At 45.9% G+C, this 18,463-nt stretch overlaps 1 protein-coding gene and 1 pseudogene across 2 annotated transcripts; one reads left to right on the top strand and one right to left on the bottom strand.

Moving 5' to 3' along the window:
• Positions 1–736: 736 nt before the first annotated feature.
• On the bottom strand, positions 737–18,043 carry LOC306754588 (annotated as a pseudogene). The gene is made up of 3 exons: positions 16,589–18,043; positions 4,785–5,077; positions 737–2,377 (listed from the first exon to the last, which is right to left on the bottom strand). The product of its transcript is annotated as an uncharacterized misc_RNA (transcript).
• On the top strand, positions 4,653–5,837 carry gpr173 (G protein-coupled receptor 173; the record flags this gene model as incomplete). The annotated part of the gene is made up of 1 exon (XM_079239640.1): positions 4,653–5,837. The coding sequence occupies one exon, from the start codon at positions 4,653–4,655 to the stop codon at positions 5,835–5,837; it is 1,185 nt and encodes a 394-aa protein (XP_079095766.1).
• Positions 18,044–18,463: the final 420 nt, after the last annotated feature.

The following is an 18,463-nucleotide window of genomic DNA, read 5'->3' as shown; positions in this document are numbered from 1 at the left end:
ACTGATAAAATGCATGAAGGTTCCACCATGAGGAGTTTACTGGTTCCATTAAAGATGACGACGTTTCCAACCGATTTAAAGCAGCAGAGTTTCTGCAGACCTGCAGGTTTCTGGGAGTTTGTTCCAGAAACTGAACGTAGTCTCCATGTTTAGCTCTGAATCTGGGACCAGGAAGTAGACCAGACCCAAATGGCCTTAGGGATCTGCTTGGTCCAGAACAAACCAGAAGATCCTGAAACCATTCAGTTCTTTATAAACCAACAGCAGACAGGAAACCAGTGTGAAGATCTGAGGACTGGACTTGCATGATCCAGTTTCCAGGTCTTAGTGAGGTCTGGATCAGCAGCGTTCTGGACTAACAGCAGCTGTCTGATGGACTTTAGAGAGACCTGGAAGGACAGCGTTCCAGTCGTCCAGTCTACTGGAGATAAATGCAGAAAACCTGCAGAGTCATCAGTCTTTAATCCTCCAGATGTTCTTTAGGTGATAAAAGGCGATGTCACATCTGTCCTCATGTGATACGGCGTCCCAGAGGGGACAATCCAACATGGGACACATGAAAGAAGAAAACAAGACAGAAAGTCAACATTCATCATAACAACCATCTGATCCATCATGAGGCAGAAGTGGAACCAGCTGCAGAATAATCCAGATGTCAACCTCATCTCTCCACCAGTACAACTCAGACTGGAACTGGTTCAGATTCACTGGTCACGGAGCTTCTTTAGGAAAACCATCAGACATGTTGATTGACAGGACAGATGATCAGAGGAGATGAGTTTTTACCACCATCGTTACTACAGGGACTGAAGAACGGGTAGAGTTTGTCAGTGAAGCAGCAGCCAGTAAAGGTGAAGATCAGAGCTGCAACATCTCCATCATAAAAGGAGACCAGACCCTCCTCATAATCCACAAACACCCCCACCTTCTCAGGACCAGACTGGAGATGGAGACGGACTGGAGGATCAGCCAGAGCTTTGTACTCATTTCCATTTATCAGACACACAGTCCACAAACCATCCTGAAGACTCAGTGGGATGTCTCTCTTCCTGATGATGGACTCTCTGGCGACTCCTAAAATCCATCTAGTTTTTCCTTTAACCTGAACCTCAAAGTAAAATCTGCCTGAAGAGAAACTCTGACGTCCTAAAACATAAACAACAGGAAATCTCTCTGGATTATCTGGAAGATTCTTCTTCACATCACTATGATAAACTTGTTTTCCATCATCAGACAGGACGAGGTAAGGATGTGCTGTCTCAGGATCCAGAGTAACGTCCATTGCATCCTGCTGGACCTTCTTCAGCTCAAACATCATCTTCATCTGTTTCCTGAGTGTCTCCTCCAGCTGAGACACAGCTCTCACCACAGTCCCCTCATACCATGCTGGACGGACTCAGACCTCCGTCCAGTTCTTGGTGGGTGGAGCAGCGTTCAGGGAGGAGAAGCTTTGGAGGAGGTGGAGGTGGTCTTCAGAGCGCGAGAGCTGCTTCAGCTCAGAGCTCCTCTTCATCAGCTCAGAGATTTCCTGTTCCAGATCTTTGATGAAGTCTTCAGCCTGTTTCTCTGCAGCTTTCTGCTTGTCTTGGATCTCCTCTAGGAGCTCCTCCAGGCCTCTCTGAACAGACTCCATCAGAGCAGTGAAGACCTGAACACCTTCTGCTGTCTCTCTGTCTGCAGCATTTTTACTGATCTTCATCGACTCTTTGAGCTGCTGAACCTTCAGTCGTCTCTTCTGGATCATCAGCTGAACTTCAGCGTCTGTCTTCTCCAGCTCTGCCTTCTTTCCTTCATATTCTTCTCTCAGAGGAACAAACTCATGAGTCTTGTGGTCTAAAACAGGGCAGAGCGAACAGACACATGTCTGGTCGGTCTTACAGAACAGCTCCAGAGGTTTAACGTGCTTCCTGCAGATCCTGTCCTCCAGGTTCTCCACAGGCTCCACCAGCTGATGTCTTTTCAGACCTGAAGCCGTCAGATGAGGCTCCAGGTGAGTCTGACAGTAGGAGGTCAGACACACCAGGCAGGACTTCAGGGCCTTCAGTCTGGTTCCAGTGCAGACGTCACAGGGAACTTCTCCTGGTTTGGCAGCTTGTTGCTCTGAGCTGCTTCTGGCTTCCTGCTGAGCTTCATGTCTGAACTGATCCACCATCTCTCTGATGAAGGTGTTGTTCTTCAGCTGAGGTCTGGAGGGAAAAACCTCTTTACACAGGGGACACTTGTACAGAACGTTGACATCCCAGTGTTGGCTGATGCACTTGTTGCAGAAGTTGTGTCCACATGGTGTGGAGACTGGATCAGTGAAGACCTCCAGACAGATGGAGCACAGAAACTGGTCCTCAGATCTCTGGTTGCTGCCAGCAGACATGTCTGACCTCTGAGGAGTCAGAAAAACAACATTTAAACAGACATCTCGTCGTTATTGTTCAACATTTTATTTCTATGTGATCCTTAAGTTTCTCCATTGTGGCGTTTTATTGGTTGCAAAAGTGGCGCGGTTGGAACGGTAAACACGAGGCATGTGGTACAAGCATGTAAACCAACAAAAACATACATCACAAGGGTACTTAAATGAACTAATTTAATATGTTTAGATTTGTCTTTATTTTGTGAATTAGTTTTATGTGATTCTGTATTAAAATAGATTTTTAAAAAAATGCACAAAATAAGTCTTATGAAAATAAATAATCATATTAAATGAAGAACAATTTAGGAAGTCAAAATGAGCTAAAAATGTTGACTCTTTTAGCAGAGTCAAAAAGACCGGATCTTTGAACAGATCACGAAATGTGGTCTAGGTTCCCAGACATGCAGCGAAATCGCCCTTTACACATGTGATGAATCAGAAGCAAACAAACTTCAGCTAACACAGTGATTCCCTAACCAGGGGGGGGGGGGGGGTTCTATAGCAGGGTTGGAGGGACATGTAGTCGGGTTCAGACTGCCTGAAATGTCCCACTTCTGTCTCTAAATATTTATGTACAAGTTGAGAAAAAAACAATATGGATCTGGTTTCAAACTTTTACATGAATGTGTGATTACTGACTTCCAATGCAAAATATATTGCTGAAATTGACCAGAAGAAGGTCATTTCTAAACAAGAATCACAAGATTCTCTGTCTTATTTTAACGTGCTTGTATCACGTGCACGCGCCTGCAGTTGGCGGTATATCCAGTTTCTGAGAGAGAATCTTCCAGTTGAACTTTGTTCTCTGATTTGTTGAAACTCAGTAAAAATGATCAGCTGTACTCACCAGCATTGGAGTCAGTAGCTGAGAAAGAACCGATGAACTCGGTTTCTTGTCCTTCACACAGAAACACACAGATTTGCTTCGACTGCAGCTCTGATCTGACAAACCTTGACTTTCAGTTTAGGAAACCAGAGAAAACTGGTTTGTTGCTGCACCTCTTCCTGAACTGGGTTGTTCCTCCTCTTCAGGTTCAGACATGATTACAGCTGAAAACACCAGATGATGCCAGAATGGGTTTAAAATGCAGGAGAATAAACTGCAGCTTGTTGCAGAGCTGAAACCATCAGGATGAAGTCTGTACTTCAGCTCTTTCTTCAATCCAGCATCATTTACTCTCATATTTAGTTGTGTAATGTTCTGCTGCTCTCATTTATTCCTTTTCGTGTCTTTTTCCTTGAACTAAAGGACAGGAAGTTGGAGTTTGTGGAGGAAATGTCTTTTCCTGATAGTAGTTGTTCTGCTGCCCTCTGCTGGACACACACGGGAACTACATCAGACTAGAAGACTAGTTTTCCCTGTTTTCTTCCTTTCAGCCTGTTTCTCTTGGTCTTTTTCACACATTCAGACTGCAGAAGGACTTATTCCCACCCAGCTGGACAGAATGATTTATTTACCTTTCAGCAACTCACCTACATGTGCTCACACTGGTGCCTGCACACTTCCTGTGTGTCACATCTTATTCAGTCCCACTGCAACAATGTTAATGTTGAGGCTCTTTTGACATGCAGATAATAAAGTTCTGATTTTTCCCTCCTTCAGGAAGCATCAGACTCTATGTGGTAAATCCATAATGATTTATCCATGATAACATTATTTATCTTGGTCTCTGTTGATCTGTGTGTTATTTCTACAAAGTTCTGTTTTCTTCTTCTGGTTGCTTTTTATGCTGCATCTATTGTTTCATTTTACATCATATTTGTCTCATAACCTGACAACATCATGTCTGCATGCTGACTGGGATTAAAAGGATTTTCACATTAAAACAACTGGAATATGCAGCAACATCCTGATAGAAACATCACATGAAAACATTAAATTAAACTTCACTGATCTTTAAGCCACATTTTAATCAAATAAAGTAGAAGACATAAATTGTCCAGATATAAACGGCATCAGCAGTCACAAGGCATGATGTTGTTTGTGTTTGTTTTACTTGTTGTTGCAACTCTGACTTTTTATTGACATGTCTGATTGATACTTTTCTCTGATTGGCTTTCAGGCTCCTGAAGAGGACCAATGAAAACAGATGTCTGAAAAGGGACCTTCTTGAGATGGAGCGATGTGGACTGAAGTGTTTTTGTTCCTTGTGAACTCCAGGAAGGAAGCAGCCACGAGGACGACGGGACAAGCAGCAGGAGGGGGCAGCGGAGGAGGAGCGGTGGTGTTTGAGGAAACGGTGGTATGGGTGGGGGGTTTCTTGGGATGGCCAATGGAAGCGAGAGCAGTGAAGGGCCTGCGGGGCCCATGGCAGCGATGGTGGCTACTGCAGCAGGTATGGCAGCAGACAGCTCCTCCTCAGCCGTCTCCACTTACATCAAACTGGTGCTGTTGGGGCTGATCATCTGCATCAGCCTGGTGGGCAACCTGCTGGTGTCGCTGCTCGTCCTGCGGGACCGAACTCTCCACAAGGCACCATACTACTTCCTGCTGGACCTGTGCCTGGCAGACAGCATCCGCTCGGCCATCTGCTTTCCCTTTGTACTGGTGTCGATACGGAATGGCTCGGCCTGGACCTACAGTGTGCTGAGCTGCAAAGTGGTAGCCTTCATGGCAGTTCTCTTCTGCTTCCACGCCGCCTTCATGCTCTTCTGCATCAGCGTAACGCGCTACATGGCCATCGCACACCACCGTTTTTACTCCAAGCGCATGACGTTCTGGACGTGCGTCGCGGTGGTGTGCATGGTGTGGACCTTATCCGTGGCCATGGCTTTCCCACCCGTTTTTGATGTGGGAACTTACAAATTCATCCGTGAGGAGGACCAGTGTATATTTGAGCATCGCCACTTCAAGGCGAACGACACTCTAGGCTTCATGCTGATGCTGGCCGTGCTCATTCTAGCCACACATGTGGTCTACATGAAGCTGCTGCTCTTCGAGTACAAGCACCGCAAGATGAAACCGGTCCAAATGGTGCCAGCTATCAGTCAGAACTGGACCTTTCACGGGCCGGGAGCTACAGGCCAAGCAGCAGCCAACTGGATTGCGGGTTTTGGAAGGGGCCCCATGCCGCCGACTCTGCTGGGAATCAGGCAGAGCTTACACAACCAGAACCGCCGCCTTCTGGGCATGGAGGAGTTCAGGGCGGAGAAACAGCTCGGCAGGATGTTCTACGTGATAACGTTGCTGTTCCTGCTGCTCTGGTCCCCCTACATTGTGGCTTGCTATTGGAGGGTGTTTGTCAAGGCTTGTACGATACCACACCGGTACCTCTCCACCACCGTGTGGATGAGTTTCGCTCAAGCCGGGGTCAACCCTATTGTCTGTTTCTTCCTGAATAGAGACTTGAAGAAAGGGCTCCTTTCACACCTACCAGCCTGCTGCAGGACTAAACCTCATCTGCCACCAGAGCCTTACTGTGTCATGTAAGCAGAGACGATGGTCTGTAGACGGAGAGGAAAACAAAGGGGCCGCCAGCTCATACCTTTTGTCTTTTCTTTAGTTATCGCAGCATTTGTTATGAAGCGGTGAGCTTAAAACACTGGAGTGCTGAGAATGTATTGAAACGCATTTTCACTAATCTTTCATGGTAAAACCCAAAATGAGCTGCTTAAGAAGGAATGTTCAAATTAGACGAGCTCTAACTACAAATAAGGATTGTAAAAGGGAGGAAATGGTTAAACGCTTCATCTACAGAAGCCCGAGGAGCAGCAGAAGGAAGGTTTACCCCAAAGCCCAACAGGTTTTCCACCGTCACGTATCTCTAAATCAGAACTGTGTGGACTGAAAGTCAGGCCTCGGTTGAAGCTGTATTGTACGATGCTGCTGTTGGGAAAAGAAGGGTGTGAATCATATCATATGCATGTGGCTCAGACAGCACACGTATGAAGATGCTGGTGCACCGAAGTTTGTGTGAGAAATGTGAAATTTTAGTTGGTAAATTTGAGATTTAAAACAAAATTCATCGTCTTGCTTGTGCTTAATTTCCATAACTGAGAATTACAGGACTTCACAGCAGAGACACTCGATACTGCAGTGTGGGAGGATTTCTGTTTGTATCCGGTAATTCTGGTTCCTGCTGAAGCGAAAACAAGGCGAGGCAGCTGGCCTGAAGGCAGGCGTGCCGTTTCATAATGGCTAACCCTAACCAAAAGCATTATGGTGCACACGTTGCTGCTGATTCCATAGCTACACCTTTTAAAGGCATCTAGTGCATAAACATCACATATTTTACACACTGTTTCATTTGCAGGAAGTACGCTACATACACTCAGCAGCCACTTTATCTGCTCCACGGGTTTAACCGCATGTTATGACGCATATCTAACCAGCCAATCACATGGCAGCATTTAGTCACGTAGACATGATGAAGACGCCCTGCGATGGACTGGTGACCTGCCCAGGATGTACCCCGACTCTCGCCCAGAGACTGCTGGGATAGGCTCCAGTTCCCCCGTGACCCTTAATCAGACTAAGCAGTACGAATGATGAATGAATAAATGATGAATGAATGAATGAATGAATGACATGGTGAAGACGATTTGCTGAAGTTCAAACTGAGCATCAGATTGAAGAACAAAGAGGATTAAAGAGACACAATAGTAGTCCAGTAGAGTTGCCCCTAACAATGGCTGATCCAGGATTGTCTTCATCCTGTCTCTTCTCTGAGATCTCTCCAGCCAGTAAAAGTCAGTCCAGTGTCGACTCTTGTCTTATCTCTTATGTCACTTTCTTTCTCATCTTTTCCTCTTCAATTTTAAATTTTTTATTTAAGGAATCATCCACGGTACGGGTTTAAAACAGCCAGTGTGTTGATGTCCAGTTGCTAGCAAGTGAAACTCGGCTATAATGTGATGCTGCGTCCTGGAGTGTTTTCTCAGCGCACGGCAACAACATCTGAGGAAATGTAGATAATAAATGTCGCTGTATTATCATAAGTCAGAAACGTGTATTTAAGGTCAGAAAGTTCATAGCACTACTTCGAGTCACTGAACGTGGCATGGTTCCTGACCATGTCCATCCCTTCTTCAGTACAGGAAATTCATTTTCTGATGACAAGCCATGTTTGGAACATTTCCACAGAAAAAACTGCGACGGCACCAGAATATCCCATCGGATCGGTCCACATTTTCTGATCTGACAAACCTTGACTTTTATTTCAGGAAACCAGAGAAACTGGTTTGTTGCTGCACCTCTTCCTGAACCGGGTTGTTCCTCCTCTTCAGGTTCAGACATGATTACAGCTGAAAACACCAGATGATGCCAGAATGGGTTTAAAATGCAGGAGAATAAACTGCAGCTTGTTGCAGAGCTAAAATCATCAGGATGAAGTCTGTACTTCAGCTCTTTCTTCAATCCAGCATCATTTACTCTCATATTTAGTTGTGTAATGTCCTGCTGTTCTCATTTAGTCCTTTTCGTGTCTTTTTCCTTGAACTAAAGGACAGGAAGTTGGAGTTTGTGGAGGAAATGTCTTTTCCTGATAGTAGTTGTTCTGCTGCCCTCTGCTGGACACACACGGGAACTACACCAGACTAGAAGACTAGTTTTCCTTGTTTTCTTCCTTTCAGCCTGTTTCTCTTGGTCTTTTTCACACACTCAGACTGCAGAAGGACTTATTCCCACCCAGCTGGACAGAATGATTTATTTACCTTTCAGCAACTCACCTACATGTGCTCACACTGGTGCCTGCACACTTCCTGTGTGTCACATCTTATTCAGTCCCACTGCAACAATGTTAATGTAGAGACTCTTTTGACATGCAGATAATAAAGTTCAGATTTTCCCCTCCCTTAGGAAGCATCAGACTCTATGTGGTAAATCCATAATGATTTATCCATGATAACATTATTTATCTTGGTCTCTGTTGATCTGTGTGTTATTTCTACAAAGTTCTGTTTTCTTCTTCTGGTTGCTTTTTATGCTGCATCTAATGTTTCATTCAAACTGAGCATCAGAAGGAGGAACAAAGAGGATTAAAGAGGCATAACAGTATTCTGGTAGAGTTGCCCCTAACAACAGCTGATCCAGGATTGTCTTCATCCTGTCTCTTCTCTGAGATCTCTCCAGCCAGTAAAAGTCAGTCCACTGTTGACTCTTGTCTTATCTCTTATGTCACTTTCTTTCTCATCTTTTCCTCTTCAGTTTTAGTTTATTTATTTAAAGAATCATCCACGCTATGGGTTTAAAACAGCCAGTGTCTTGATGTCCAGTTGCTAGCAAGTGAAACTCTGTTGTAAAGCCTTCTACTTTCTATTTCTACTTTACACACCTCTGGATATGACATCATGCTGTTATGTCGCTGACATGTTACCACTATGCAGCTGATATGATGCCTAGCGACCAGCTGTAGCAACAGAGATCAAAGTTTACCGAACCGTCCCATCAAGTCCAACTCTCTTTTTTTTTTCTACATCTGGATCTGTGCACCTGATCCGACTTTAATGTTACCTGATAACCAGAACAGAACCGTCAACAGGCTGCATTATGGAGTGTTGACGATCAGATGGTGTCGTCATTCCTTTCTATGAGTTCTTGCCTGCAGATGCACAGAGGATTATTCCTGCCTGAAATCTGAATTTATCAACTAAACAGAGGAACTGTCAGGTTGTACGATGATTCAACACATCTGACTGCTGCTCTGAGAAACTTGTCGAGTAATAAAAGTCCAACAGGAGAAAAAAACAACCAAACATCAATAGAAATAATACGGTTCTGCAAAGCAAACAGAGAAATGTTTTGTTTTTGTGTTTTTAATCTGAATTATCTTGGCACATAATCATCCTGCAGTGAGGAAAAACCAGTTCTACAAATGAGTTCATGTGGCCTTAATCTGAAACAGCCTCTTTGAGTGCAGCCAATGAACAGGAAGTAATGACATACGGTGTATTTTAACCATTCCCATTTCATCTGCGATCTTGCAGTGCTGGTTGGATGCAAAGTCCTTTTTCTCAATGATTTCAGTCGTTTATATGAAGTCCATCCAGACGACTTGAGTTTGGGTCCCACTACCAAATACAGCTGGCGTGTAAATAAACTACCTCAATGATTGGAGGACATAAAATTAGCATAAAATTTTCTGAAAAGACACATCACAAACCAATTTCACCTTATTTAACTCTGAGCAGAAGAAACTGATCCCAAATCCATTTACAACCAGAGTTTTAGGGTTAGAAGCATCACCGTCTGCAACAGAAATACCATGACGTCACATGTGCGACCTTTGCTTCCAACAGCATAGATGTCCTCAGAAGTGTGACGGCGTTATCTGTTGTCCAGATGCTTTGTGGTTGTTTTAACAAGCTCAGATACCGCTCCACATAAACTACCAACAACATAGAATAGAATAGAATAGAATAGATGCTTAAGTCAGTCCTGGAGGCAACCGGGTGTCAGGGGACATCAGCTTCACACAAACCACCACATAAAAACATTACACACACAAATCCTTGATCACTACAAATCATATCTACATGTTATCACTCACATATCTGAACATCGCTGTGTCACACCATATGCAAACATAACTTGAAGGATAATAAGTTTTGGGGATCAACTTTTCCAGCTCAAAGTTTCTAGATCATTCAAATATCAACACATTTAGTTTCATTTCATTTTAGTAACTAAAGCAAAATCACTAAGTTCAACAAGCTAAAACCTCACGAAAACGCACATGTCTGGAAAGACGTCACAGTCTGATACCTGGTTGGACGACGTCACGGTCTGATACCTGGTTGGAAGTTGTCACGGTCTGATACCTGGTTGGAAGACGTCATGGTCTGATACCTGGTTGGAAGATGTCGAGGTCTAATACCTGGTTGGAAGACGTCATGGTCTGATACCTGGTTGGAAGACGTCACAGTCTGATACCTGGTTGGAAGTTGTCACAGTCTGATACCTGGTTGGAAGTTGTCACGGTCTGATACCTGGTTGGAAGTTGTCACAGTCTGATACCTGGTTGGAAGATGTCACAGTCTGATACCTGGTTGGAAGACGTCATGGTCTGATACCTGGTTGGAAGTTGTCACAGTCTGATACTTGGTTGGAAGATGTTGAGGTCTAATAGCTAGTTGGAAGACGTCACAGTCTGATACCTGGTTGGAAGACGCCACAGTCTGATACCTGGTTGGAAGTTGTCACAGTCTGATACCTGGTTGGAAGTTGTCACGGTCTGATACCTGGTTGGAAGTTGTCACAGTCTGATACCTGGTTGGAAGATGTTGAGGTCTAGTAGCTAGTTGGAAGACGTCACAGTCTGATACCTGGTTGGAAGTTGTCACAGTCTGATACCTGGTTGGAAGTTGTCACAGTCTGATACCTGGTTGGAAGTTGTCACGGTCTGATACCTGGTTGGAAGTTGTCACAGTCTGATACCTGGTTGGAAGATGTCACGGTCTCATACCTGGTTGGAAGACGTCACGGTCTGATACCTGGTTGGAAGACGTCATGGTCTGATACCTGGTTGGAAGACGTCACGGTCTGATACCTGGTTGGAAGTTGTCACGGTCTGATACCTGGTTGGAAGTTGTCACAGTCTGATACCTGGTTGGAAGTTGTCACGGTCTGATACCTGGTTGGAAGACGTCACGGTCTGATACCTGGTTGGAAGACGTCACAGTCTGATACCTGGTTGGAAGACGTCACGGTCTGATACCTGGTTGGAAGACGTCATGGTCTGATACCTGGTTGGAAGTTGTCACGGTCTGATACCTGGTTGGAAGATGTCACGGTCTCATACCTGGTTGGAAGACGTCACGGTCTGATACCTGGTTGGAAGACGTCACGGTCTGATACCTGGTTGGAAGACGTCACGGTCTGATACCTGGTTGGAAGTTGTCACGGTCTGATACCTGGTTGGAAGTTGTCACGGTCTGATACCTGGTTGGAAGATGTTGAGGTCTAATAGCTGGTTGGAAGACGTCACGGTCTGATACCTGGTTGGAAGATGTCACGGTCTAATACCTGGTTGGAAGACGTCATGGTCTGATACCTGGTTGGAAGACGTCACGGTCTGATACCTGGTTGGAAGTTGTCACGGTCTGATACCTGGTTGGAAGATGTTGAGGTCTAATAGCTGGTTGGAAGACGTCACAGTCTGATACCTGGTTGGAAGATGTCACGGTCTAATACCTGGTTGGAAGACGTCATGGTCTGATACCTGGTTGGAAGACGTCACAGTCTGATACCTGGTTGGAAGTTGTCACGGTCTGATACCTGGTTGGAAGATGTTGAGGTCTAATAGCTGGTTGGAAGACGTCACAGTCTGATACCTGGTTGGAAGACGTCACAGTCTGATACCTGGTTGGAAGTTGTCACGGTCTGATACCTGGTTGGAAGATGTTGAGGTCTAATAGCTGGTTGGAAGACGTCACAGTCTGATACCTGGTTGGAAGATGTCACGGTCTAATACCTGGTTGGAAGACGTCATGGTCTGATACCTGGTTGGAAGACGTCATGGTCTGATACCTGGTTGGAAGACGTCACGGTCTGATACCTGGTTGGAAGACGTCACGGTCTGATACCTGGTTGGAAGACGTCAGTCTGATACCTGGTTGGAAGACGTCACAGTCTGATACCTGGTTGGAAGACGTCAGTCTGATACCTGGTTGGAAGACGTAACTGTCTAATACCTGGTTGGAAGACGTCAGTCTGATACCTGGTTGGAAGACGTAACTGTCTAATACCTGGTTGGAAGACGTCACGGTCTGATATCTGGTTGGAAGACGTCACGGTCTGATATCTGGTTGGAAGATGTCCCGGTCTGATACCTGGTTGGAAAACGTCGCGGTCTGATACCTGGTTGGAAGACGTAACTGCCTAATAGCTGGTTGGAAGACGTCACGGTCTGATAGCTGGTTGGAAGATGTCGAGGTCTAAGAGCTAGTTGGAAGATGTCATGGTCTAATTCCCGGTTGGAAGATGTCCCGGTCTGATACCTGGTTGGAAGATGTCCCGGTCTGATACCTGGTTGGAAGATGTCCCGGTCTGATACCTGGTTGGAAGATGTCCCGGTCTAATCCCTGGTTGGAATATGTTACGGTCTGATACCTGGTTGGAAGACGTCACGGTCTGATACCTGGTTGGAAGACGTCACGGTCTGATACCTGGTTGGAAGACGTCACGGTCTGATATCTGGTTGGAAGACGTCACGGTCTGATATCTGGTTGGAAGATGTCCCGGTCTAAAACCTGGTTGGAAGACGTCAGTCTGATACCTGGTTGGAAGACGTAACTGTCTAATACCTGGTTGGAAGACGTAACTGTCTAATACCTGGTTGGAAGACGTCACGGTCTGATATCTGGTTGGAAGACGTCACGGTCTGATATCTGGTTGGAAGATGTCCCGGTCTAAAATCTGGTTGGAAGACATCACGGTCTAATAGCTGGTTGAAAGACGTCACGGTCTGATACTTGGTTGGAAGACGTCACGGTCTGATACCTGGTTGGAAAACGTCGCGGTCTGATACCTGGTTGGAAGACGTAACTGCCTAATAGCTGGTTGGAAGACGTCACGGTCTGATAGCTGGTTGGAAGATGTCGAGGTCTAAGAGCTAGTTGGAAGATGTCATGGTCTAATTCCCGGTTGGAAGATGTCCCGGTCTGATACCTGGTTGGAAGATGTCCCGGTCTAATCCCTGGTTGGAATATGTTACGGTCTGATACCTGATTGGAAGACGTCACGGTCTGATACCTGGTTGGAAGATGTAACTCTTTAATACCTGGTTGGAAGATGTCACGGTCTGATACCTGATTGGAAGACGTCACGGTCTGATACCTGGTTGGAAGATGTAACTCTTTAATACCTGGTTGGAAGACGTCACGGTCTGATACCTGGTTGGAAGATGTAACTCTTTAATACCTGGTTGGAAGACGTCACGGTCTGATACCTGGTTGGAAGATGTAACTCTTTAATACCTGGTTGGAAGACGTCACGGTCTGATACCTGGTTGGAAGATGTAACTCTTTAATACCTGGTTGGAAGACGTCACGGTCTGATACCTGGTTGGAAGATGTAACTCTTTAATAGCTGGTTGGAAGACGTCACGGTCTGATACCTGGTTGGAAGACGTCACGGTCTGATACCTGATTGGAAGACGTCACGGTCTGATACCTGGTTGGAAGATGTAACTCTTTAATACCTGGTTGGAAGATGTCACGGTCTGATACCTGATTGGAAGACGTCACGGTCTGATACCTGGTTGGAAGATGTAACTCTTTAATACCTGGTTGGAAGACGTCACGGTCTGATACCTGGTTGGAAGATGTAACTCTTTAATACCTGGTTGGAAGACGTCACGGTCTGATACCTGGTTGGAAGACGTAACTCTTTAATAGCTGGTTGGAAGACGTCACGGTCTGATACCTGGTTGGAAGATGTAACTCTTTAATACCTGGTTGGAAGACGTCACGGTCTGATACCTGGTTGGAAGATGTAACTCTTTAATACCTGGTTGGAAGACGTCACGGTCTGATACCTGGTTGGAAGATGTAACTCTTTAATACCTGGTTGGAAGACGTCACGGTCTGATACCTGGTTGGAAGATGTAACTCTTTAATAGCTGGTTGGAAGACGTCACGGTCTGATACCTGGTTGGAAGACGTCACGGTCTGATACCTGATTGGAAGACGTCACGGTCTGATACCTGGTTGGAAGATGTAACTCTTTAATACCTGGTTGGAAGATGTCACGGTCTGATACCTGATTGGAAGACGTCACGGTCTGATACCTGGTTGGAAGATGTAACTCTTTAATACCTGGTTGGAAGACGTCACGGTCTGATACCTGGTTGGAAGACGTAACTCTTTAATAGCTGGTTGGAAGACGTCACGGTCTGATACCTGGTTGGAAGATGTAACTCTCTAATACCTTGTTGGAAGATGTCACGGTCTAATAGCTGGTTGGAAGATGTCCCGTTCTAATACCTGGTTGGAAGACGTCATGGTCTGATACCCAGTGCTTTAATTGGGCTGGTACACAGCGGTACGCAGTACTGGCACTTTTAAATTCTATCCCTTTGCATACCAGGACTTTTACCGGCTTTATTCAGCAATCAGTATGCCCTCCTACGACTTCACCACATTTTTCAACTTATATTTTTGTTGATTTTAATAATAAAAAGAAAGTCGGCTCAAAAGAAATGTATTAAGACCATTTTAGACACAGAACACTTGTTGTTTTCCCCAAGATCCCTTGCTGATGATGGGAGTCTGACCTCCAGCACATCCCAGAGACCCTCCATGGGGTCCAGGTCTGGACTTTGTGCTGTGGAAATGAAGTCTCCTGTTCCCTGAACCAGTCTGTCACAACCTGACCCCCATGAATCCTGGAGGAAGATGGAAAAACCTGCTCATTCGGGATGTTCTGGTAGTCTGCTGATCCTGGACCCAGAACTGAACCTAAACCTAAATGTCAACCTGAACCTAGACCTGATTCTAGACCTGAGCCTAGGCCTGAATGTAGACCTGAATCTAGACTGAAACATAGACTTAATACTAGACCTGAACCCAGATCTGAACCTAGACCTTAACCTATACCTGAAACCAAAGCTGAACCTCGACCTGATCCTAGACCTGAACCTAGACCTAATCCTAGACCTGAACCTAGACCTAATCCTAGACCGGAACCTAGACCTGAACCCAGAGCTGAACCTATACCTGATCCTAAACCTGAACCCAGACATTAACCCAGACCTGAACCTAGACCTTAACCTAGACCTGATCCTAGACCCAGTCCTAGACCTGAACCCAGACCGAAACCTAGACCTGATCCTAGATCTGAACCTAGACCTGAACCCAGACCTGGACCTAGTCCTGAACCTGAAGCTGATACTAGACCTGATCCAAGACCTGAACCTAGACCAGATAACCTACAGCAACCCCAGATCACAGACTTCCCCCACAGTTTGGTCCAGTAACACAAGACATGATGTCTTCATCACTTCATCACTCTGGAACAGGGTCCGTGTGGACTCGTCAGACCACATGAGGAGTCTGGAACAGGGTCCGTGTGGACTCGTCAGACCACATGAGGAGTCTGGAACAGGGTCCGTGTGGACTCGTCAGACCACATGAGGAGTCTGGAACAGGGTCCGTGTGGACTCGTCAGACCACATGACGAGTCTGGAACAGGGTCCGTGTGGACTCGTCAGACCACATGACGAGTCTGGAACAGGGTCCGTGTGGACTCGTCAGACCACATGACGAGTCTGGAACAGGGTCCGTGTGGACTCGTCAGACCTGAAGACTTGTTCCAGTTCAGGTCTGGACTTCCCAGCAATGTGATGAAAAAGCCCCAAACAGACAGAAAACCAGTTTCTGTTGTTTTATTGATGATCAACATGAATTTGTGATCAGAAACGTATTTACACTCATCATGAACATCAGAATCATGTTAAAATGAACTTTTCACACATTTCTTTGATTTCTGTTCCAGAATAAATGAACAACATGTTTAATGGGAGAAAAAAACAAACATTTCATTCAGTGTTGCTTTAAAACTTGTTGAGACCTCCTGACTTCCTGCTGGTGACGACGACTACGGCGTCCCAGAGGGGACAATCCAACATGGGACACATGAAAGAAGAAAACAAGACAGAAAGTCAACATTCATCATAACAACCATCTGATCCGTCATGAGGCAGAAGTGGAACCAGCTGCAGAATAATCCAGATGTGAACCTCATCTCTCCACCAGTACTGTAGCGACTTCCACAGTTGCTACCTGAGGCGACGACTGGGTCCGGTCTATTTGTTTGACGCGCTGTTGATGGTTCCCATAAATGACGCACATAGGTCGCAGATATCGAGGATTTATTTATTGGAAGTGTTACATATACTGCCTGATGATCGGGTACGATGTTATTTCACCAGCATAATATGTCACAGTGTGCAACGTCAAGTATGTATCTAGAGCGGTCAACAAAAATTACAGCTTCCCAGCCCTCCTCTCTAGCAAAAAACCCTGAGTGACTGGCTGACAGTGCCCTTTTAACTCCTCAGCCCTATACCGCTCCACATCCACGTGACCCCAATTCATATCACCATGACAACAATATAACATCAACCATCCACCAGTGATAATTCCCAACATAAACTACATTTATGGCTCCTACAAGTACAACTCAGACTGGAACTGGTTCAGATTCACTGGTCACGGAGCTTCTTTAGGAAAACCATCAGACACTTTGATTGACAGGACAGATGATCAGAGGAGATGAGTTTTTACCACCATCGTTACTACAGGGACTGAAGAACGGGTAGAGTTTGTCAGTGAAGTAGCAGCCAGTAAAGGTGAAGATCAGAGCTGCAGCATCAACATCATAAAAGGAGACCAGACCCTCCTCATAATCCACAAACACCCCCACCTTCTCAGGACCAGACTGGAGATGGAGACGGACTGGAGGATCAGCCAGAGCTTTGTACTCATTTCCATTTATCAGACACACAGTCCACAAACCATCCTGAGGTCTCGGTATGATGAATAAACTTGTTTTCCATCATCAGACAGGACGAGGTGAGGATGTGCTGTATCAGGATCCAGAGTAACGTCCACTGCATCCTGCTGGACCTTCTTCAGCTCAAACATCATCTTCATCTGTTTCCTGAGTGTCTCCTCCAGCTGAGACACAGCTCTCACCACAGTCCCCTCATACCATGCTGGACGGACTCAGACCTCCGTCCAGTTCTTGGTGGGTGGAGCAGCGTTCAGGGAGGAGAAGCTTTGGAGGAGGTGGAGGTGGTCTTCAGAGCGCGAGAGCTGCTTCAGCTCAGAGCTCCTCTTCATCAGCTCAGAGATTTCCTGTTCCAGATCTTTGATGAAGTCTTCAGCCTGTTTCTCTGCAGCTTTCTGCTTGTCTTGGATCTCCTCTTGGAGCTCCTCCAGGCCTCTCTGAACAGACTCCATCAGAGCAGTGAAGACCTGAACACCTTCTGCTGTCTCTCTGTCTGCAGCATCTCTACTGATCTTCATCGACTCTTTGAGCTGCTGAACCTTCAGTCGTCTCTTCTGGATCATCAGCTGAACTTCAGCGTCTGTCTTCTCCAGCTCTGCCTTCTTTCCTTCATAGTCTTCTCTCAGAGGAACAAACTCATGAGTCTTGTGGTCTAAAACAGAGCAGAGCGAGCAGACACATGTCTGGTGGGTCTTACAGAACAGCTCCAGAGGTTTAACGTGCTTCCTGCAGATCCTGTCCTCCAGGTTCTCCACAGGCTCCACCAGCTGATGTCTTTTCAGACCTGAAGCCGTCAGATGAGGCTCCAGGTGAGTCTGACAGTAGGAGGTCAGACACACCAGGCAGGACTTCAGGGCCTTCAGTCTGGTTCCAGTGCAGACGTCACAGGGAACTTCTCCTGGTTTGGCAGCTTGTTGCTCTGAGCTGCTTCTGGCTTCCTGCTGAGCTTCATGTCTGAACTGATCCACCATCTCTCTGATGAAGGTGTTGATCTTCAGCTGAGGTCTGGAGGGAAAAGCCTCTTTACACAGGGGACACTTGTACAGAACGTTGACATCCCAGTGTTGGCTGATGCACTTGTTGCAGAAGTTGTGTCCACATGGTGTGGAGACTGGATCAGTGAAGACCTCCAGACAGATGGAGCACAGAAACTGGTCCTCAGATCTCTGGTTGCTGCCAGCAGACATGTCTGACCTCTGAGGAGTCAGAAAAACAACATTTAAACAGACATCTCAGTGTTATTACTCAACATTTAACTGGCTCGGTGCAAAAGGCAGAGGACGAGGTGGACAGTGGCTCGTTGTCCAACCTTTTGACGGCTGTGGGTTCAGGAGGACTTTCTCTGACCACACCTAACCCAAACCAACGGCTCATTACCAGGCAGGTGCAGAAGATGATGACAAGTTGTTGGAGAACCTTTTCATGTTAATCAAGTCTTTTGTACCAGGGAAACACTTAAACCTGCAAGATGGTCGCCCTCGAGAACCGGACTTGGTGACCCCTGTTTAAAGTCAATTCATAATAGCCTATATAAAGAAACCAACAGATTGGGTTGGAGGTTCCAACTCAATCTCCCATCCTGAGCAAGCACACTGGCGACAGTGGGA

The sequence above is a fragment of the Telmatherina bonti genome, assembly GCF_933228915.1.
Source record: "Telmatherina bonti genome assembly, chromosome: 4".
Taxonomy (NCBI): domain Eukaryota; kingdom Metazoa; phylum Chordata; class Actinopteri; order Atheriniformes; family Telmatherinidae; genus Telmatherina; species Telmatherina bonti.
This window is presented reverse-complemented; position numbering and strand designations above follow the sequence as displayed.